Here is a 23,550-nt window from a genome sequence, read left to right as displayed (position 1 = left end):
GGGAGTAATCGCGCGGCGTCTACAGTGACAGTGTGCACATTCATGAACGCGTATATATATATATATATATATACACACACAGTGAACAGTGGGTGGATAGCTGGTGGCTGGTGGCTGCTCGTCGATGTCAGTGTGCTCGTCGCTCCTTGAAAGAAGCGAGTTCTGATCGCGACGGCAGTCGACGTTTGGTGGTCAAAAATAAAAAGCCGGCACCGCGTTTCGACAAACGACGCGCCCGAGGAAGACAGATATAGAGCGGATTGCAACGGGATCGTGTAAACATCATTCCGTCGATGACTCCTGGTTCTTCGAATTATTCGCCTTATCGGTGAGTTCTCGTCGGCTCTCGTATTCGCCCGGCCGGAATAAATCCACGAGGAAGGTGGCTTATTCCTGCCTGTTGTAAAAGGGAGAGATCATTGTGGACACAGTGAGATTCCTTCGAGGATCGATGCATCAGTGAATGGTTTATCGTACGCTGATATCTCGGAACTAGGAGGAGATAGTCATCTCGTGAGTACCGCGAGTGTGTCACGCGAAAGGCCCCGAATTATAAATAACAACATCATCGGCCGAGATAGTTGGCTTTCGATTCATGGAGTCTCTTAAGGAGGATGGAATTGAATGGAGTTAAAAGTTACGTCAAAAGTTAATAAATTTAATAGAAGAAAAGTTGATAAACCTATTTCAAGATTCATGAGTTTGACATTGCACAAAACATTTTTTTAGTCTTTTAAAATATAAAATTAATAATTAAATTTGTAAGTTGAAAACATTTATGCCCTGTAGAATTAAAATTTTTATTTCCATGAATTTTTGTATTGTATAGTGATACGGTCACTATAAAAAAATTAGTTTGATATAGTATTTACGATTTTAAGTATTTTATATATTCTGCAAGGCAAATCTTATCAAATTCATGAATCCTGAAATGTATTAGATTTATTATTATGATTATTATTAATTTTTGGCGTAGCTAATTCGTCTAATTTTTTTTTATAATAATTATCCCCTGAAAAGAGAATAAGAAACAGATAAATGACGCATTTGACAGTCCCGTGACAATTCCCGAGAGTTACACAAGAGAAAGAGAGAAAGCCAGTTCTAAATTAGGTGAATGTCAATGATGAACTAACATATGGCTATGAATTAGATAGCTTTTCCGGTCAGTTAAATTCATGAAGTCAGTTAACTCGTCAGCATGTCGCGATATAATAGACACATTTCTTAGAATTGATTATTTACAAGTAAAAAAAAAATGTTATCGTCGTATTAACATCGAACGCGTGAAATATACGCGTAGCTTCTAAGTGTTTTTTCTACGCGCACGCAACATTGTCTCTTTCGCATTTTTTTTCCCGGTAATTTAACCTTTCTCGACCCTCGCGCATTCGATAACCTCTATTAATTAATTCCGGCTAATTATTGATTCACTGCACAGCGTTCTTTCTCTCTGTTCACGCATTACAGTTTCTACATGAACACGAAAGAGAAATGTAATTCATTAATAATTATTAATCGAATATAATTTATGCACATGTTGATTACATAATTATAATAATAAAGAAATGATCATTTATAAAGAAAGATTGTCATGTTTATATAGCATACGTTTTATTTTGCTCGTTATATGTAAGAGTCTATAGAATTCTTACATCATGGTATAATCAAGTATTAATAATTCATATATTTCTGAATAGAATGTGTCGTTAAACAAACTTGACATAAATAAGTCTCTGTCAATTGTAAAAATATTAAAATGACTTTTTTGTACGAATCTCAAACTTGCAATCGCGAAATTCGTGAGCAACAGGATGTTTATATTATTATATAATGACTTAATTGACAGTATAACACACGGTTTGTAATGGTGATGAATTAATACATGTGTATACATATTTTCCCAGAAGACAATTCTATCGATTATAATAATACAGATTCGTCGAGATGCTCTGATCTCATCGTTCGACTCGTGTTTACTTTAAATAGGATATTATAGTCGGACCTCTTATCCTACAACATTTTCGGTCCGGAATCTTCCCCTTAAACCTCTGATCCTACGACAAAAATTTGAGAGTGGGGGTATAATTCCCCTTTCGCGGTCGTAGCATGAGAGGATTTTTGTCGTAAGATAAGAGGTTTTGTAGCATAAGAGGGTCGTAGGATAAGAGGTCCGACTGTACTGAATTTTCTGCTTCCACTTGTCCTAACACTGCTACATTTCAATTGTATTATCTTTGTTCGTGTACGTGGTACTACTTTAATCATCTATCTCGAGTGATTGCACAAAATAACCTTGTACCGACGAGAAGCATTTCATGTCGAGCACTGTCGGTGTTTAAAGTACATACACGTATAACATGTATAACGATCAACCAGATATAGCGAGCGACGTACAATTTACAAACATAATTTAGATGACGTCACTACCGGAAAATTTTCTATCAAAAAATAAATCTAATTTGTCGTTTAATTTTATCCTAAAATATGAAAAAAAAATATATATATAAATATATAATAATAATATATAATAATATAAATAATAATAATAATAAATAAATAAATATATATATATATATATATATATATAACTTTATATAAAATTAAACATATTTTGATCATATTAATAATAAATTTGTAAATTAAATATATTCTGGTCTAATTTGTTATATAATTTATGATATGTAAAATATTAAATTGATATATTAAATTATAGCATACATAAGAATGATATATTAAAAGTAATCAATTCGTTTAATCTCTTAAAAAGAATTAATTAATTATTTATTGTAATTTTGCACTGACAAGCAAAATTATGTCAAATTTTTAGTCTAATTTGAACTCTTTATCAATTTTCTACTAAAATGTTAAATTTGTATTTTAAAAAACTGGATCTTCGAAACTTTATCTTTCAATGTTAAGTGAAATGATTAAATGTAACAATGTTGTATCGCTAAAACTTTAACGATTGTGCAGACATAATATGTGCGAAAAATTAACTGCAAATGCAAAATACAGACGGTCATCCTATTAATTTTGTTATATTTATAAAGCTGTTTAAACTTTAAACTCAAGTATATTGTTCTGTCAACCTTGATACGTAATTTCCCGATTACATCATTAATGTTCACTACGACAAGTGCGTAAGCGTATATCGTAGAATTCTCGTTCTCGGATCGGTCTGGCTAGGAATATTAATGCGATTTTTCTTGCGCTGATTGTGCGAGATTTGTGTCTCGTCACATATTTATTATACTGATTATACTTTTTTATATTTATCGCCATATCGGTTAAATCATTGTTGTAAAGTGTGACGAGAAGACGCAATCGCGCATGATAAATTGTGCAATTTATCAAGCATTGTATTGTTTCTTATTACGGAATTATAGACCTAATTTAACGAAGTTCTGCTAAATCGATCAACTTTGCACTTTGATCCAAAATTCATTTTTGATATTTTTTATAATAAAAAAGAAGGCATTAAAGAATTTAAATTATTTTTCTTTAACATAATATGTACTATATATATAAAATATAAAAAATATATAACTAGAAAATAAAATATAAAAAACTTATAAGATATTATAACATTATATTTTTTCATAATTTCTTATAACTTTTATTTTCTTTTTTATATCATATTTATGATTGAATACAAAGTGCTTATTTAATAATAAATTCATTAAGGGAGGGAAAATTAAAAAAAAAAAAACATTTTGTTTTTCTAATGTAGACAACATGAGTGATATTATGTAATTTATACGCGAATGCGTAATATGTATAGATGCATAGAAATAAAATAGAAACGAGTACGATAAAAATTTTATATTATGCTACGATAAGTTATCAAATATGCTCACATATTACGTGTCAAGATACTTTCGACCCAAATGCATAACGGTAAATTTTATTACTAACAAAGCTTTTTTAATTTATAATAAATCTTACTATTATATTTTTTAAATTAAATTTAACGAAAAAATAATTTTTAAAATAGACAAATTGCTTTTTAAAATCTTTAAATGCATTTTATGAGTTACTTTTTTAAAACACATTTAAAAATTGCTTTTAGAAAATTCAGTTAAACCGCTTTTAAAAAATGTAGTTAAACTACATTTTAATTAAAATTAGAGTATATTTCGACTAACTTGTATCTAATGCGTCTAAAAAAAAGATGTCTCTAACAATAAGTATGTAATGTGCTCAGTATGTACATACTGAGATGAGTCCTCAATATGAATGCATTAGAATAATGAGAAACAGAACTTAAACTTGGTTTTTTTTTTAACAGATGAACATCAGTTAAAGAGCAAAAGTGACAAGATGCAAATTAGAAAACTTCTGAACGTATTTCATCGCCTCCTGGAACTGACTGTGAGAGGAATATTACTGTTAGTTGCTTACATCAGTGGGCCGGCAGAGTCTCAACCACCTATTAAAGATTTAACTCTCCTGCACAGCGCGACTACTTTAGCATTCAAAATTCGAAACAGACAGGTAAGTATTTTTTATTACTTTTTTTGTCGAATCTCTTGAATGTTTAATAAGTTTTGACAGTTTATTTCTGATAAGTTCTAAGCGAGGGGTTGGTCACTGAGGTAATTTTTGTACAAGGGCTAGGTAATTCTGCGGCAATCCCAGCAAAATTTTGGGTAATCCAAGGTTATTTTTGGTAAATCTAAATAATCTTTATCGTTAAAATAATTTAAAGTAAAATTTCTTTTTCAAAATTTATTTTTAATTTGAGATACTATTAGATAATCTTAAGTAATCCGAGGTATAATTTAAGAGTAATCCGTATCAAAGGGTAATTTTTGTACATTATAACTGTTAGTGACTAACCCTTCGGTTCTAAGCTAATCATCGTTCATCGATTTTGTAATCTATTTCGAATTGTCTAATGACAAAGTAAAGTTGTATTTTTACACTATATATATATATATATATATGACTAATATAATGTTTAAATTAAATATTAATATAATAAATTACAAATTATATAACACTTCTTATAGAGATATTTTTTTCTATCTTCTTGTTTCGTTAATTATTTTTCATCTGTAAAACAATTTGAGATCTACCTCCTTTCTTTCTCTCTTTTCTCTTTGTTTCTCGTAACAATAAAATAATAAAAATGTGTGGAATGTGTAATATCATTTATTTGTACGATACATCTGCTTATATCGATAATTGTAAGCTGACTCACATAACTGTTTATTATTAACTGGTTATTATTCACAGTTAACTTCGGAAGAGGTAATTTCTTCGTATATCGAAAGAATAAAAGAAATTCAACCGATACTCAATTGTACGGTTGCGGAACGTTTTACAGAAGCTCTTGAAGAAGCGAGAAAATGCGACGAATTGTTAAAATCTCAGGACGCTCCGTCCGCAGATGTGTTAGCCAAAGAAAAACCATTGTTTGGTGTACCTTTTACTACCAAGGTAACCTTTCTATTTTTTTCAATTTTATTAGTTAATAGCTTCTCATCAATTTTCAATTTCATTAGTTAATAGATTCTCATCAATTTTCAATTTCATTAATTAATAAATATAACAGATATAAGATAGATTAATAATACCGATTAGGTTTTTACTTTTCATCCATACCATCTATGTTAATATCATAAAATTATGCAATTATAATCTAACAATAAGAAAAAGAAAAATACCTTTCTATTATATTGCAGGACTGTATCGGAGTGGCGAATATGCAACAAACGGCTGGTCTAGTTATGCGAAAGAACACTGTCGCTGATAGAGATGCAGAAGTGATAAAATTAATGAGATCAGCTGGAGCTATACCTCTGGCATTGACAAATGTCTCAGAGTTGGCAATGTGGTGGGAGAGCACTAACTGTCTGTTTGGTACCACCAAGAATCCTTACAATACGAGGTATAATATATAATATTTTCAGCATAATATAGAGTATTACAATATTCATTGAAAATATAATTATTTATCGGAATTTTAATTATCGAAAAGATACACTCAAATAAATCAATTTTATGAAATACAAAATGTAGAAGATATAAACGACTGATGGTATAAAATATAATTATTGCATTTGTAATTTAATGCTCAATATATTATATGTTAATGTTAATAGATAACACGATAAAATATAATATGCTCAATATATTATATGTTAATGTTAATAGATAACACGATAAAATATAATATCTTCAATATCTTAATTTGAATTTAAGTGTATGACAGACATTATGACAAGATTTTTTTATTCTCTTATATCTTTTTATTTTATTGTAATTTATTTTTAGACACATTGTAGGCGGTTCTTCGGGTGGCGAAGGCTGCATACAAGCAGCAGCCGGATCACCGATTGGAATTGGCTCGGATATTGGCGGTTCTATTCGTATGCCGGCATTCTTCAATGGAATTTTTGGCCATAAGCCATCTAAGGGTGAGGAAAATTGAGAACTTAACTAACGCGCATGTTTCTTATCATCGATTCCTCGCGAAAATGTGAAATTTTTATTACAGGAATAGTCTCGAATGATGGTCAGTATCCTAGTGCACACAGTGATGACCAAGATCAATTACTTGCCATTGGACCAATGTGTAGATACGCGCAAGATATTACATTAACTCTTAAGATACTAGCAAACAAGAATGTCGGCCTATTGAAGCTGGATCAAAAAGTGGACATCTCACAAATCAAGGCAAATTGATTTAACATTTCATAAAAGACAGTTAACTTCTCTTTAACCTAATGTTAGTTTATACATGCATGCCTTTGCAGTTGGAAAGCAAGGTTAATAAGTTTATCGTATAATAAGCATGAAACGATGTTACGAATTTAGATCTATTATATGGAGGACGACGGCGGTCAATATCTAATTTCTCCCGTGGATCCAGAAATAAAGGAAAAACTGAGAAAAACATTGAACTATTTTGAGAAAGCACATAAGATTAAGGCTACGAAACTGAACGTAAAGAAATTTAAAAAGAGTATAGCTCTCTGGTTGGCAAATATGACAGCTAAAGATGACAAGGACTTTTCATACGAGCTAGCCAATAGAAATGGCCACATTAATATTTACTGGGAATTAATTAAGTGGCTGCTTTGCACGAGCGATCACACTTTAATCGCTCTTCTCACTGCCATATTCGAACAATTTGGCATAAAACATGGGAGTGAGAAATACGTTCGACTTATGCAACAAAGTAAAGATCTCCGTCAAGAATTTAAGGTATGATTAAAGCCTTGGAAAGAAATTTATATATCAAGATAAATTTTTTAAATGTTATTAAATGTTATTTACGAACACTTTTCATGTTTTTTTCAGGATATTTTGGGGGAAGATGGTGTATTCTTATATCCAACCCATCCAACTGCAGCTCCAATGCATCATGAACCGATGTTCAAACCGTTTAATTTTTCTTATACTGCAATAATTAATGTATTAGGCCTACCGGCTACGACTTGTCCGTTAGGCTTAAATAAACAAGGGCTTCCCATTGGTATACAAGTGCGTGTTGCATGATGCCTCTGCATGATATTCTTACATAAAATTATAAAAAGAAATCGGATTTTAAATAATATATTTTTCTAATCGTATAGGTCGTAGCGGGACTTCATCAAGATCGTTTGACGCTTGCCATTGCAGAAGAATTGGAACGAGGTTTCGGAGGTTGGATACCTCCGACAATAGTAGCTTAACATCATTGCTATCATAGACAATAATTTAATGAATGAATGGCATACACATAACGCCTGATCTTACTGAACCCTGCCATCTTTCTCTTGCAAAGTATTATACTATTTATATCAAAGTTTTTCATATATATATGCGATCATATTATCAAGATAAAGTACAAACTATATGAAGATTATATACGAAGATTATTACATAATATATAATATATATAATATATATGTTATATATAATATATATATATATATATATATATATATATATATATATATATAAAACATGCATTTAATATGAAATATATAATTTGTTACATTACTTGATATTCTGTAAGTTTCATGCTGCAGAGTACTCGATACAATATTACTACTGCATTTATGAAGTTCCAACAAAATATTTGTATTATAATAACTCTAAATATGAGAATATATCTTTCTCAATCTTGTGACCAATTGTTGATAAGATTCCATGGTATAATATAACGATTAATGTTGTGATCAATGTTGATGTAGCCAATTGTACTAATATTGAGATAGTATTATCTGATTTGACATAAAATTGGAATGCCATCACGTATGTGCACTCTTACATGAAAAGAGAAAAAACCTGAAACTACTCTCAAACTGAATATGACAAAATAATTGTATATAATATAATATTCGTAATTATATATATATATATATATGTAAAATTGCAGTATATTTATATATACCTCATAGATTTCTATATAGAATTTTCTATTTTCATACGTGATATATGTAAACTCAGATGATAGCAGGGTGCTTTTGGTATTATGTGATGATAAGATGCGTTCAGTATTATTTAAAATGTGCATTGATGTTGAAAATTTATACATATATATTTTATCTATCAAAAAATAAATTTTTATTCTATTATTTCATTTTACAATTATATTCTTGTCTTATATCCATTGATTCCTTCTTTTCCAACATTATTCTGATATATATGTGTTGATCAATAAACTATTTTATTAATATATATATTTCCATAAATAAATAAATAAATAGATATATATATCTATTGACGATTGAACCGAGCAAATTTAATCAAACACTATACGATAACTATTGATAATCGATTTAAACAAATTTAATCAAAAATTATTTGATTCATGATTAAATTTAGCAAATTTAAATGCGAATTTCTTCAATTAGTGATTGATTTAAGTAAACATAATCTGAGATTTCCTTCAGCCTCACTATCAAATTTAGAATGGCAGATGGCCACGTGAAAATATTATAAAAAGGCGAAAATCATAAAATATTTCCCAATTTTCTACAATTTTTAAATCTCCAATTACGTTTATTTATAACATTCAATTGAAAAGATTCATATTCAATTTGCTGGATTTAATCATTAATCAAATGAATTTTTATTAAATTTACTAAAATTAATTATTAATCAATTGTCTTCGATTGAATTGCTTAATTCCATCAAATAATTTTTAATTGAATTATAATGATTTAAGTGAATTGAAATACTCATATCAATTGTCAATCAAACTTTCGATTGAATTCGCTCATATTAGTTGTCAATCGAACGACCTTCAATTGATTTCGGTGATATCGTTAATCAAACAATCGATTCTTCGATTAATTTCATTTATATCAATAGTTAATCGAACGGTCTCTGATTAATTTTTCTCAAACTAATCGTCGAAAGATTTCAATTAAATTTGTTTAAATCAATTGATAATTAATGGAACATGCTAAATAATAAAAAAAGGAATTAATCGCAACTCTTCCAATAAATACTTTATTGTGTGTGTGGAATACACTGCACACAACATACACACACGTATACATATATATATATATGTATATATATATATATATATATATATATATATATATATATATCAAATATATATATAATGTAAACATTGAAAAAATTTATTAATGGGACGCAGTAATTGGAAGGACAAGTTTTAATAGTTTTAAAATAGCTCGAGTTTTATAAGCTAAAAGAAAATTGTATTTTAATTCATAAATATGCTATGTAAAGTATCTCTCTGTATGAAATCCCTTTAAAAAATATAGATAACATCATATCAAAAATAATTCATCTTCCTGCTAAATTTCAAGTACAATGTCAATGGAATTGCACTTGTAAATAAATATGTATGACATGCGTGTAATTTATAAAATCACATTCAATTCTCATCCACTTTTCAATCAAGTTATCAAAAGTGTTTATCAAAAAAGTAATCAATTTTCGAAACACATATTTTACCTTATTTTTATATCTTAAAATACGTAGAAATAATTGAGATGAAATGCTATTGTTTTCATGTAACTCTTCTGATATTAATTAAATTGTTTATTATTTTTATGTGATTTGTAAAACAGATTCCACAGTTTCAACAATTGTCGTAATTAAACATGTTTAACGAATGAATTATAGTAAATTGGAAGCTGAATATATTAGATTCCTTTTCTATCTTTTTATTATATATTTGAACTAAAAAAATGTTTTATTTTATATATTTTAAATTTTATTTTATGTTTAATATTTTTAAATATAAACTAAAGGAAGTTTTATATAAAGATGCATGAAAGTAGGAGAAATTTTCACAGCACGCTTTTAATACTCATTTTTAGAATGTGTCAAAATCAGTATAAAAATTGTATATATTGATTTTATGTTCCAGTAAAATGGAACTAGAAAAGTATCGCATCAAATTATACAGTCTAGGAAATAGTCTGTAAGGAAATCCGTTGCTTATAGATATAATTACGCTACCCCGAGATTATTCGAGACCGTTATCTACAGATTCATATTGTTTATAAAAAAAAGGAGAAAATAGATTCCTATTAGTAATTAACCAATACCTGGATATATAGGAGATCAGCGTTACGTTATGAGATTCGTTTTTTCCGACGGTGCCTCAGTATTGGCAGTAATAATAAGAGCCTTTCCTTCTAATCTATTATCTAATGAATTATCTTTGCTGCTCTCGCTGTCCGATCTGCTGGGAATCACTTCGAACTCGTTCAAGTTGACCTCCGCATCAAGAAACGGCAGGTCATCCCTGAACTGATCCGCCCTGTCATCGGAATTATGTTTCTCGTTCCCGTTACTGTCTCGTTCGAGTATCAATCGTTCCTTAGCATTATCCTCGTCATTTTTCATCGCAAGATTTGTCGTTTCTCTTTGTTCTTCCGATCGCTTATTTATCACATTTAGTTCTACATCCATATGCGTCTTTTCGGGAGAAAGCTTCACGGGATTGTTCAAGAATATTTTATCCACGTTCGTCGAGACGGTCGAGCAGTCGCTCCTCAGATGATTTCCGTTTGCGGTTTTCGACTCGTTGGTCGGTTTTTGTACGCGCGTACTCTGGTCGGCGAGCTGCTCTTTTCCCTTTTTGGCGGCGAGCTCGGCCTCTTTCATCGCCAAGTGGATGACCGGCTCGGCCCATAATCCCGGGTTGAAGGCTGGTCCCGTTCCACCGAGCTCCGCCGGCAAGATGTCCGTTGGCAGGTGCTTGTGGAGCGTGCTGAGATTGTTGCCGTGCAGATAGATCTACAAATAAAAAGGTGAGCGTTAACGGCTTTTCGCGCTTGACAGTTATCTGATGCGCCTGAGCAATGATAATTTATATAACGTGTCTTACACATCCGCGAATCGATTTTTACAGAGACTTTTATTTTACGACGTCTGTTTCAGATTACGTTGTACATTAACGTAAGCAATAAAGATTAATTTTTATTATATTCTAAATATATCCTATAGATGAGATAACAATTGTGAATAATGAAAATCATCAAAGTTACTGTACGCAATTGTGGTGATCAATTTTTTTTGTTACGATAGATACTATTAAAACATGAAATTATATCTATACAATTTTAATTCAACAATTGTTACTTCGTAAAATATATTTTAATTACGCACAATGATCTATCTTGGAAATTTATTCGTGTTTGTGATGCCGTGAATCGCATCTATCGCGCACATGTCTCACCTTATTTCGTGTCTTCTCATCCAGAAATGGCTTCACCACAGCCAGAGTCGCTTGGACATACAGGGGCGCCGAGAGGAAGTGTATCGCTTTGAATCGGGCAGGAAATCGCCCACGTAGAGCAGCTATTAGGTTTCGCAAAGCTGCTGCGCCCAGCGCGCTACCCTGCCGTAACGAGAATTCGCTCCAGTCCACCACAACGACAAAACCAGATTGCTGGAAAAAAGTACAAGTCATCGTTAGATCGTTTAGCAGGCATGAGATGATTCCAGCTGGAAATAAACATTTAGTCTAGACTGGGCGTAGAGACTCAGCTGAATAAAACACTAACTACAGTCTCAAAAACATTTTGTTGAATATAGAATACCATTAAGCTTTAAAAACTCGATTCACACATACATACATATTTATATATATATATATATATATTATTTTTTTATATTGTAATATTAAAATTTTTATATTATAATTTAATTTTATATTAATATATATGTTATAGAATACATTTTATAGTTCTCAGTATATGTATGTATGGTTTGTATATTCTTTCGCTATAAATAAAGTATAAAAAAATATTTTTATAGCTTTTAATGCACAACATAAATATTTAATAAACCATAAAAGCCGCAAGTTTTTAATTAGCGATAAAAACAAATGGTTAGTTATATAATCAATTTTGTGAAAGTCGTGGAATAATAATCAATTATTAGTGACGATAAGTGACTTGCACCTGATTTCGAGGATCCTGAATTAGTATTTCCAGAACTAAGAACATAGCTCGTTGAACGGACAATGCGGGCACAGCTATGGGATCCCATTGCGATGCTAAAATAATCAGCACGCATCTGCCTCTCCTACATCGATTCATAGTAAAATAAAAAATAATATATAAAGAAGATAAATGAAAAATATCAAATATCAAATAAACATATATTTTTATATCCATATAATTATAATAATAATTTAAAAAAATAGAATTTTGTTTCTCCCGTGTATATTATCTTAAACCTCAATTATAGATCATTAATCGAGCGTATATCGTTGAAAAGAATACATTACACAAAAAATGTATATGCAGGATGAAGCTGTATTAATTACGCATTAGTATCAATTGTATATAGCAAAAAATATGTATAAGAATAAATGTAACGGTGTTGTAAATCATGAGTTATTCCTCGTTATTCTTTAATCCGCTTAAAAAACGCTATCTTATTATAAATGATACACACAGATCCATACCTATCTCGTGCGGGCAAAACACCTGGTATGCCCGCGCGAAGCGCACGTTGCAAAGCGGGATCTCGAGCGGTGAGGTTGCCGAAGATATCCTGGCGATGTGTTATTTGCGCCTGATAAGCGGCTATTAACGCCGCCGCTTGCTCGGTACGATACTTCCGTGCCAGCAGGAAGCGCGTAATATATTCGTCCGTGCAAAGCTCCAGGTCTAAAGACAGCAGAGGAAGAACCGATCGTCATTATAATGCCATCCACAAAAACGCACGACCGAAAGCAATCCGAATGCGGATATTACCCGGAAAGTACGCGTGAAACATTATAATATTCTTTGCACTTGATCGTTAATGACTGACTCTCTTTTTCTTAATTTATTTTTTCAATTATATAAAGAATTATTAACCGTTGTTCAAGCAACCATAGAAGCTGCACATATTTCCGGTAATTTCTAATAAAATTAATCAATTTTTTCCTTACTGTATATATATATGCACATGTATCTCTTTTATTTATTTTCAATATTATTTAATTCATATTTTATATGATTATTTTACGTTAGTTATAATTTATATATTTGTCCAAAAATTTTCATTAAATAAAGTAAATTAATAAATTTGTATTTTAAAAGAAAATAGTAGAAACTGGATAAGAAATTAACTTTTTTCAAATGTGAAAAATCAAAGTTAGATTTTCCCGTCAAACTACAAATATAACGTTTAATTATAATAGATACTAAATTATAATAAACATTTTTGTTTCTAATATCTTATCTATATCTTATCTATAACTTTTTGCGCATATACAAGATCCGATAATCCGATTTTGGTAGTTACACTGTTCGATTTTTTTTTTTACCTACCTACATCTGGCATCTGTCGAAGTATGGCTCTGACAGTTTTAATAGCTAGTTTCTTGTCACGCTTATCGAACTTGCCCCCCTCCTCATAAATGCTACGTGCCAAGGCGACGCTACTGTGACCACGTGCGGGATCACACCACATATATTCGCAGTACTCGGACATTTTGCGATTTCTTTTTACATATATGCGTCAATAATCTGAAACATTGGAATGAATAAGATATTTTTTGTTATACACATTTTTATTCTAATATAAAAAAAATGTAGAATGATATTTTTCTTGAACAGATCGATTTATGTGTATTTTCGAAATTATTATACGTGATTATATAATAGAGTATATATTATATTATACCGCTTTTGTGTGTGAGAGAATTTCAAACAAGTAAAGATAATTTAAACATTTTTGTTAAATTATTGTTGTTAACATATCTGTAGAATTCATGTTTAAGATATCTTGAATCATATTTTTCTACAATTAATTACAAATTTTTACTAAAGAAATATTGACCATTTTATACAGAATATTATATTTATTATTATTATAAGTTCATAATTATTTTTATATAACTATTATAACTTTGGAAAGACAAACATATAAAAGCATAATTATTGCCATTTATTAAAAAGTTAATAAAAACTTTTGTAAAAAAAGTATAGTGAGATAAGTATGATAAAATTGTCCCCGAAGATAATCTAACGTAGTGGTCATCTGAGAGTAACTTAAAATGAATAAATGTTTTATGCAACGTGTCAGCTTCCGACATCTGCCCGTTAGGATGTTACGAAGGTGAGTTTATAAAACTAAAGTATTTTATATTTCACGGTTACAGATAAATATATTAAAAAAATCTCCATAAATAAATCATTCAAAGAATTATTATAATTATATATAATATTATATATTTTTCAGGGAATATTATATAATATTTTTCTCAAATGTTTAGTATGCTAATACAGTAATATTTACATACATTTAAAATATTTCTGTTGGTTTCAAAATTCGAGTTGGTTTAAAAATTGACTATGTGATAAATAATATACATATATAAGTACTTTTAGATAGCAACTATGTTAGATTATCTTTAAGGCCAATTTTACTATGTTATCTCGCTATACTTTTTTGTAAATATAAATTATATATATACATATGTATACACATTTTGGGAAAATGACAAATTTGAATTTTGAATTTAGTTCAGTTTCTTTCAGAGCTTTTCGAACAAGTTTAGATAATAGAAAATAAAAATTCGAGTAGAAAAATTAAGAGTATCATAAAATGAAAAATGCAGTTTATTCTTCTTGAAAAGAGACATGCACAGAAAATCATACTTATTTAAATACATTTTTTGTTAGATATAATAAATAATTTTATTTTTAATTATTAGTGATACAAAATTGCGAAAAATGACATATAAAAATAGATTATACATATATAAGTGACACATAAAAAGAAAGATGTTTGATAAGAAAAGCAATGCTGTGAATCACGTATTCGGGCACAGAGCGTATAAAGCGCACGTATATGTATAACATTCGATGATTGATTTGCAAAGTGGCTTATCTTGTTAAAAGCCACTCCCATTGAATAAATAATGCGCATAATCGCGATTTGTAAATCATGATAAAAATAAAGGGCGGCTCAATTGCGTTCGCTAAAACTTTCATTTCTCATTTTGCTTCTTTCATGCGAATCCAACAAGAATGATTCATGGGGAACCGTCCTTGTAAGAAGCGCATGTTGCGCGAGCGGTTCTTTCGACCGGTTCGAGTAATTATTTCGCGAAAGTTTCGCACGACCTTGCAACAGTCGAGCGATCGATTTGCGATCCCTTATACTTTCTCAGTTGCTAACTCGTCGGCACAATTGAGTTGATTATTTCGAGAAACTCAGGACATACTATTGAGACATTGTAAGCAAAAAAAATTGAATACGGAAAAAAATCCACTTCCCTCATTTAAAAAATAAAATGTAAAACTTTTATATACTTTTGAAAAGTAGAATATTAAAGTAGAAGATTGATTTTCCATACATATTATTTTAAGAAATAATCTGTTTAAGTTTCGTTATTGATGCGAAAAAAAGTTAGTCCGAAAACACGATGCAAATCGTTAATATTTTAAGATGAATTATAAAATTAAGCAGTCGATATTATATTTTGAAGATGATTCAGAATGAGTTTTAGAATAAAAGAGACAGAAAAAGAATGATATTCATAAGTATATATGTCATAAGTGAATAAACTATTCATCTTAAAATTATTTCTGGCGTACCATGTTGTTATACTATTATTATAGACACTCATTAATTTCTTATATTTTACATATCTCTGTAATATGAAATAATATTAGCTTATAAGATAATACGAACCTATATTGTATTTAAGGCTCATTACATCTATTTCTATCTCTAAAGTTTGTCGAACCGATAACCTATTACCTTATTGATAATAGTGTAAATTTACCACGCGAATTAAAATCGACGAAAAATCAAATTTAATTACAACAGCAAAGAGATAAAAAAGGATTGGATGTGATGAAAAGTGGACGACGTAAATGTAAAATACATCGACGTAAAAAAAAAAAGAACATACGATACACTATACTTACGCGAGACCGCTATATAATCCCGGATAGGGAGATTCCCCCTGTTTGATTCTCTGTCGCTCCTAATCAGGAACACGTTGCAATGGTGAACATAAGAGGTGATAGGACGCACCTGCGTGTGCAAAGAAACCGCAACGAGAGAAGTTACTCGAATCCGCGGATTCGTTGGAAAGTGTCAGAGCGAAACATGAAGAGATAAGGATCGAGGGAAATCACTGGCAGATTACGGTACGAGAAAGGCAAAAAAAAAAAAAAAAAAAAAGAAAGAAAGAAAGAAAGAAAGAGTTCGCTGAACAAGAAAGAGAGAGATAGCGAAGAGAGAGGAGAGCGCACGTGAAGCCGGTTACTAACTCGTCGCTGACTCACCGCATGTTCTCCTCGCGTTGCACTCGCTATTGTAATCCTACGCGTCCGAAAAATTGTACCGCGAAAAATCATTCACCACCATGAGATATCCCATTGCGCGAGGATCCGATTATCAATCGAGTGGAACGTCAAGCGTCCGTCGCGGTGATGTATGTATGCAAGCGTTCATATCCGATTACGCATCTCGGCACGCGAATAGTGTCTCGAGTTCTCGATAAATTTAATCTTTGCGGTTGCAAAGTCGGCAAACTTTCTCTACGACCGTGATTTTCTTACCATATTATTCTTATAATAGATAGATATTTAGAAAAAAAATTTAATGAGCTTTCTTTAGAAATTATGACAAAATATAATAACAGATACATGCTTTTTTTTAAGTAGAATGTATCTGTGAACATATTTTTAAAACAAGTTTCTATCATCGTCGCTTCTCATTTATCTCTAATTAGTTTAGCGTTAATGTTATTCTTCGTTTGTATAATTATATATACAACATTCGTAACAAGGCAACCTAATAACACGGAAAAAAGTCAAGATTTTGCAACTAATGCCTCGCATAGATTGACATACTCTATGTTCAAATAATATTAGTGTCGTATTTTATGAAAATAATTTTATTCAAATTCTTATACAAATATAAAATTAAGTTAGAAAAATGGCGAGTAAGAGCAAACGCTGTAATTAGTGCGCAAAAATTTTATTCTAACAATAAGTAACAATTTAATCTACTATCCTAACGTACGTTTCGGTCAATTTTATGACCTTCTTCAGCGCAAAAGTACAAAAGCAGATGAGAAGAAAACACGGGTTTTTTTAAAGCCATATAACTGTACATTAACTTATCATTAAATGACGCAAGTAAATAGTTATATGAAACTTTAGGCAAAGTTAAACATCATTATTTAGTCAAACGGTTAAAATCAAACATGAAGATATCGTTAATAAGATAAATTGTTGAGTTGATGTGTTCTTCCTTTTTTTTTTTTAGTAGGCCAAGAAGTGACACATAGGTTGACTCGTTAAATTAAAAATAAAAATAATAGGTTGGAAACTTGTATTGCAATAATTAAAAATCAACTCACAATTTCACTAGTTAATAAAAAAAAATTTTAGAAGCGAATGTGTTAAATTGTAACTTACATAATTGTTCCAAAATTTCTTAACTATATAAAAATGTTTAACGATGGACTGATCTTGTGATAATGGTAAAAAAGTCGACAGTTATTTCTTTAAAATTATGAATAATAACAAAGAAAGTCTTTCAAGCTGTTTAGATTTTCGACAATTCATCTATAATCTTTAGATATGTAGAGTTTAAATATTCTGTATTTGTTTGTAAATTTATGCTGTTTATTTGTCTTTTTATGAATATCATCTCTGAGGTCAATCTTTTGTTATAAAAACTTACTCTATCCAAAATTTTTATACAAATTCCTATACAAATAAGTAATAGATAAAATATAGATAATATGAATAGACGCGTAAAACTAACTCGAAAATCTCATATATAATTATTTAAAATTATTTTAAACATAAAATATAAATAATGAAAAATATATATAGATAAATTTTATTCCAAATTTACTTCGTATTATGCATAAAATATTTGGACGATATTCGCGCAACAATTTGTCATTAACAATGCCTGATCAATCCACAACATATGTAGAAAATTATCAGATGTCTATCATCCGGTTTTTTTATCATCAAACAATGGCAGCGCGGAAGCATGGCGCCTCGGTAAGTAGTTCTAAAAACACAAAAGCTTGATGCGACTTTTCGCAAGTGTACGATGCGCGCATTCTTTTATATATGTCGTAACAAACTAAGTTACGCGAATAAAGAACGGCCGCGGAACAGATGATGTTAAAAATGATGTAAAAAGTGAACAAATGTTGCGAAAATTTATGCAAATCTATACCCGTTTCGCGTTATCGAGATAAACGGACTTTGACTTTTAGCGCGTTTGACAAATAAACGATTGCGCTATAATTTATATTTTGTAGAAATTTTTACAAATATTAATGCGTACGCATACACAACATCTGACAAAATATTAAATGTCATCCTCTTTTATTTCTAGTTTTTTTTTTAAACAAAAAAAATTGTCAAATAGGTATAGAATTAAAAGTATGACAAAAAATTTAATTTTTAGTTGGTTGCAAGAATAGAACTTCCTCATTAACATTTATCTCGCACACGCGATGTCTCCCAGTACTTATTAATATGTATGATTCAAGCGTATGTCAATCTTATGTATGAGTCAAACGTATGCGAGTCCATCAGTTGCAAAATTTTTTCTCTATATCATTAGACTGTTTTCTTAAAAGATTAATGTTATTTGTGTATGCATATAATAATGTAATAATTATATAACATTAAGCATAACATTGAGTAAATTAGAGATATATGTAGTACTTGACAAAAGTCTAAGCATACTGTGAATTAAAAATTAGACAATAAATAATAAACTTCTAAAATTATTATTTTAATGATTTGAAAATATAACAAGTATAAATTTAAGATCTATTTATTTACAAAATACAGCTATTATCTTCACAAAATAAGGGATTTAGAGTTTAGTCTACTTTCATCAAAATAATGACTTTGTCTTTATAATCGCTTTGGAAATTCTGGACGTACAATTTACATCAAAAAGATAGTTTTAGGAAATTGAAAATTATTTGACACAAAAAAGACCTTAAATAAAGCACTGAAAATAACAAGACTAAAAAATTCCAGTTTTTTGCTATTTGCATGCTTTCCTTTATCGGTTTATCCGAATGATGTTTTTTCCAACGCTGCAAAAATAATCTAATGAAATATGTCGATTGAATCTATTCTTTTCTGGTACAACACAATTTTCTAGTACTGAAAACGCAGCGATCTTCTCGATGATATATATAAACTGTTTTAAAATATACAATAGAAACATTTGTTACGTAAAATATAGGTAAGACAAGCAATTGCTATCCTCTGCAATTTCAGCAATATAATTTTGTAAGAAAACAATCTCGCATAAACATTTTTCTTCTCTTGCGCATACTTACAGTATTGTTTGAAACGCGCTTTCGTTTGTGCGACTCCTGACGATGCAAGAGTACGTATACATATATATACATACATATACGTTACGTCGAGGAAGAAGTTGCGTAATGTAACGGTAGAAAATGCGATGTATGGCAGCAATAAGAGGGACATAATCTCCACCCGTTTCCTCAACATATACAGTGAAAATCTATCGTAATATTCATCCATAAAAAGTCTAATAATTGAGATATACATAAAATATTCTACCGATCTATGCGACTCATTAATCACATTTATCGAACAAAATACATATAAAATATTATGAATATTATTAAAATATCAGCAAATATATAATTGAAAGATATTAAATATATATAAAAAAATCTTATTAAATTATAAAAAGTTGGAGAAATGTGTTTCGATATATCACAAAAATAATTGTAATATTCATAAGAAAAAGTAATAAAATAATAAAATTTTAAAATAAAGACTTTTAAAATATAGATATTAAAATAAAGAATTAATGTAGCATTTTTAACAAAAAGTTTTAAAACAGAATTAGATATATATTTATTATTTATATGATGTAAATTAATCAAACGATATAAATAATATCGTCTGTGCGAATCGAATGCTCAGAGATATTTTTCTTCTTCTTAAACTTCAAATACTTCTGCGAAATGTTCAAGGTTATCGATGTTAAACAACTATGCCTTGTTTTATAGACAAACCAGATTATCATCCGTAAGAAACTACAAATAGTTCGCGGCCGTCATGAATTAACGCCGATAAACTCGTGATATTTATTATTACTCATCGCCGATCGATTTTCACGTTACATTATACATATGGCATCGTGTCTGCTTGTTTTATCTTTTTTTTTTTTCATTTAGGAATTTCTAGCCACTTTTACGCGAGTGTTATTGAAAGAAAAAGTCTAAAAAGGGAGAAAAAACCATCTAGAAAAAAGATATGAATATCTCTTTACGGATTCGTATATACACGTTGTACGCAATTATTTATGACAAAGATATGATAATAGATGCGTTGTCCTCATAGTTGTAAATCTTACGCAAGTGTCAATGCGTTATTAAGTAACATTCTTATAACTATATATAGGCAAACGTCTTTGCGGCGAACACTTTCACTAATCTTGTTTAATTCTAACTCGCAATCATGCACATTAGAGAGTAAAAATGAATTTTACATCGCGTTATTATATAAAGAGTGTTTCATGCGCACTGGTACTCCAATTCCTTGGATATTAAATGCTAATCAGCAGAATAAATAGAGTAAAAAATTGTATTCTATAACTTTCATTTAAAATAAATGACTCTAAATAACTCTAAATGAGTCTGAAAAAGCCTTGAGGAATTATAAAGATATTTGCGAGAATATAGTGCGGTATCTTATACGCTCTTTTATCGAGCAAAAATTTATGCGCATTTATTTAAAAAAGTATACACAAAAGAATCATTAGAATTGCATGAATCACAATAAAAATATTATTGCAAAATTCAATCTTGTAAAATTCAACGCTACAAGACAAAAAAGATCTTACCTTGTATTCCACGAACGGGCTTAGAGAATCGCGAGAACCACAAATAACGATGAGTCTACGCGGAATAGCTATGGTTCAAAAAAAAATCGGGGCACCATCGACCGATGGGAATTGATTTTCGGCGATTATCAACGACGCATCGCCGTTCAGGGCAGGGATTTTGTGCGCGAGCCGATTTATCGTTAAACACACGCTTAGCGTCAAACGCGAAGAATCGAACGCCGCTCGAAACGTCCGGCGCGAAACTGACGATTCGAAATATGGCGAACACGGCGAAAGACGTGACACACGGCACACGGCCAGTCGGCACCGACGGACGTAGGCGCCGCTCGATGAAAACGGCGACGAACTGACCGTCTATCCAGGGCCGTGACTAGATTGGCGAACGGCGAGGCGAAATAGCCGAGTAAAATATAATCATCCTCGGCGAATCGGTGAAAGACTATTACGTCGTACGGCCGACACATTACCGACATTTTTGCGTCAACGTGAATCACGAGATCTATACACACACACACATATATATATATATATATATATATATATACGCATGTTGATTTACCACATTATATTGTACAGTTATACAAAAAGAAAAATGATAATCTTGTTTAAATTTATATTGTGTTCGCATTTTTCTCTGGATAATATCTGGTTAATAAATTTTCGAGAAGATAGAAAGACAATCATAGAAAAGATAAATCAGCTGATATATTGAAACACTTGGTACTTATAAAGAAGAACAAATTTCCGGTTGAACAATTATACGCATATGAATTCTGTGTATAAAAAAAGATTATCTAAATTTTTTTGTAATACTATATTATTTTTGTAATTTTAATAAATCGCATTTAAGTTTAACTTTCTTATTAAAATTTCTTATAAAAGATTAGTAAAGCAAATTGTATGCTCGTAGTTACTATTTTTGGTATTTTAATATGTGAAATATTACTCAAAAATAAAATGACAAGTATTAGCAATTAAAAATTTGATTTACTCTAACAATATAAAAATAATAGTTTTGTTCAAATATATATATTATAATTAAAGAAATATATGTGTATAGTTAAAAAATATTTTATAAATTTAAAAAAATCTTTGTACTATATTTTAGATAATTATAAATAAATTTAATTTTAGTTATCTAATTTTATATATATCCTATTTCATTTATGATTGACTAAAATTTTTATAATTGTACACATATATCTAAATTTTTTTGTAAAACTTATTTTTTTAATTTTAATACATTGAATTTTATATAAAAATTGTTAATATATATTGATCATTATTTTTGAATAATGTTGTAAAATATTGAAATGTTCAAGATAGGTATAATAATAAAAGAATACGGGTGTAAGATTTGCTTTACTAATTTTTTATGGAAAATTTTGTAAAGTTAAATCTTTTTTTATTTACAAAATTCATATGTATATCGTTGTTTATCAAAAATGAAAGATTTGCTTAATGTGCTTTCCTATCTTTTGAGGAAATAGTCAATAAAATATTAAGATAATTAAAGAGTGCTATTATCGACTAAATATATTATCGACTAAAGATATAATCTTTTTCAACTTAACATTACTCTGTTTTATCATCTATAATTCCCAGTTTTGCATACATTACATATCTCTATATGTAATATACAATATAAAAAAATTAAAACAATAATATTAGTTTATAATATACTACAAAACAGAAAATGTTTGATTTAATCAAAGAAATGTTTGATTTAATCAAAGAAATGTTCGATTTAATCAAGAAAAAATTGAAAAAGGACTTGTACATGTATTCGTATTTATAAAATATTAATTATTAATTATTTCAGAAAATAATAGAGTGATAGAAACATATAAGAAAGTTGCTAAAAATTTAAATTTTAAGTAAAAAAATTATGGCATATATTTATATTATTTCTATTTGATATTTTGTAGGCCATTAATATTTTATATCTATATTTAAGATTCTTTGAAATCGTCTAACTATCTCACATATCAATCACATCGAAAAGAGATATAAATAATATATTTTTTTTCAATTTATTTAGCTATATATGCTCTTAAAAATATATTTAAAAACCTTTAACATATTTAGTAAAGCCTTTTTGTTGATCAAAAAACGAAATATTTTGTTGTACCTATTCTATAATTAATTTATATATATATATATATATATATATATATATAATTTTATATACATATAGCAATATGTAACAATATATATGTTTGACAATGA

General features: G+C 29.5%; 2 protein-coding genes across 6 annotated transcripts; one reads left to right on the top strand and one right to left on the bottom strand.

Moving 5' to 3' along the window:
• Positions 1-186: 186 nt before the first annotated feature.
• Positions 187-8,573, top strand: LOC140664045 (fatty-acid amide hydrolase 2). Of its 2 annotated transcripts, none has more exons than XM_072888752.1 (9): positions 187-328; positions 4,292-4,497; positions 5,242-5,445; positions 5,691-5,896; positions 6,283-6,425; positions 6,506-6,684; positions 6,826-7,215; positions 7,312-7,494; positions 7,587-8,573. In XM_072888752.1, the coding sequence occupies exons 2-9, from the start codon at positions 4,324-4,326 to the stop codon at positions 7,683-7,685; spliced, it is 1,578 nt and encodes a 525-aa protein (XP_072744853.1). In that variant the 5' UTR covers positions 187-328; positions 4,292-4,323; the 3' UTR covers positions 7,686-8,573. The 2 variants fall into 2 exon arrangements, with proteins under 2 accessions (XP_072744853.1, XP_072744854.1); XM_072888753.1 differs by lacking the exon at positions 187-328 and adding an exon at positions 388-513.
• A 1,669-nt stretch (positions 8,574-10,242) lies between these two features.
• LOC140664046 (clavesin-2) lies at positions 10,243-21,656 on the bottom strand. Of its 4 annotated transcripts, none has more exons than XM_072888755.1 (7): positions 21,319-21,656; positions 16,365-16,473; positions 13,755-13,952; positions 12,902-13,106; positions 12,393-12,516; positions 11,666-11,878; positions 10,243-11,223 (listed from the first exon to the last, which is right to left on the bottom strand). In XM_072888755.1, the coding sequence occupies exons 3-7, from the start codon at positions 13,915-13,917 to the stop codon at positions 10,552-10,554; spliced, it is 1,377 nt and encodes a 458-aa protein (XP_072744856.1). In that variant the 5' UTR covers positions 13,918-13,952; positions 16,365-16,473; positions 21,319-21,656; the 3' UTR covers positions 10,243-10,551. The 4 variants fall into 4 exon arrangements, with proteins under 4 accessions (XP_072744856.1, XP_072744859.1, XP_072744858.1 ...); XM_072888758.1 differs by lacking the exon at positions 21,319-21,656 and adding an exon at positions 16,728-17,798; XM_072888757.1 differs by lacking the exon at positions 16,365-16,473.
• Positions 21,657-23,550: the final 1,894 nt, after the last annotated feature.

This window comes from Anoplolepis gracilipes, chromosome 3 (genome assembly GCF_047496725.1).
Source record: "Anoplolepis gracilipes chromosome 3, ASM4749672v1, whole genome shotgun sequence".
Taxonomy (NCBI): Eukaryota; Metazoa; Arthropoda; class Insecta; order Hymenoptera; family Formicidae; genus Anoplolepis; species Anoplolepis gracilipes.
Note: the sequence above shows the minus strand (reverse complement) of the source record. Positions and strands in the feature narration are given on the sequence as shown.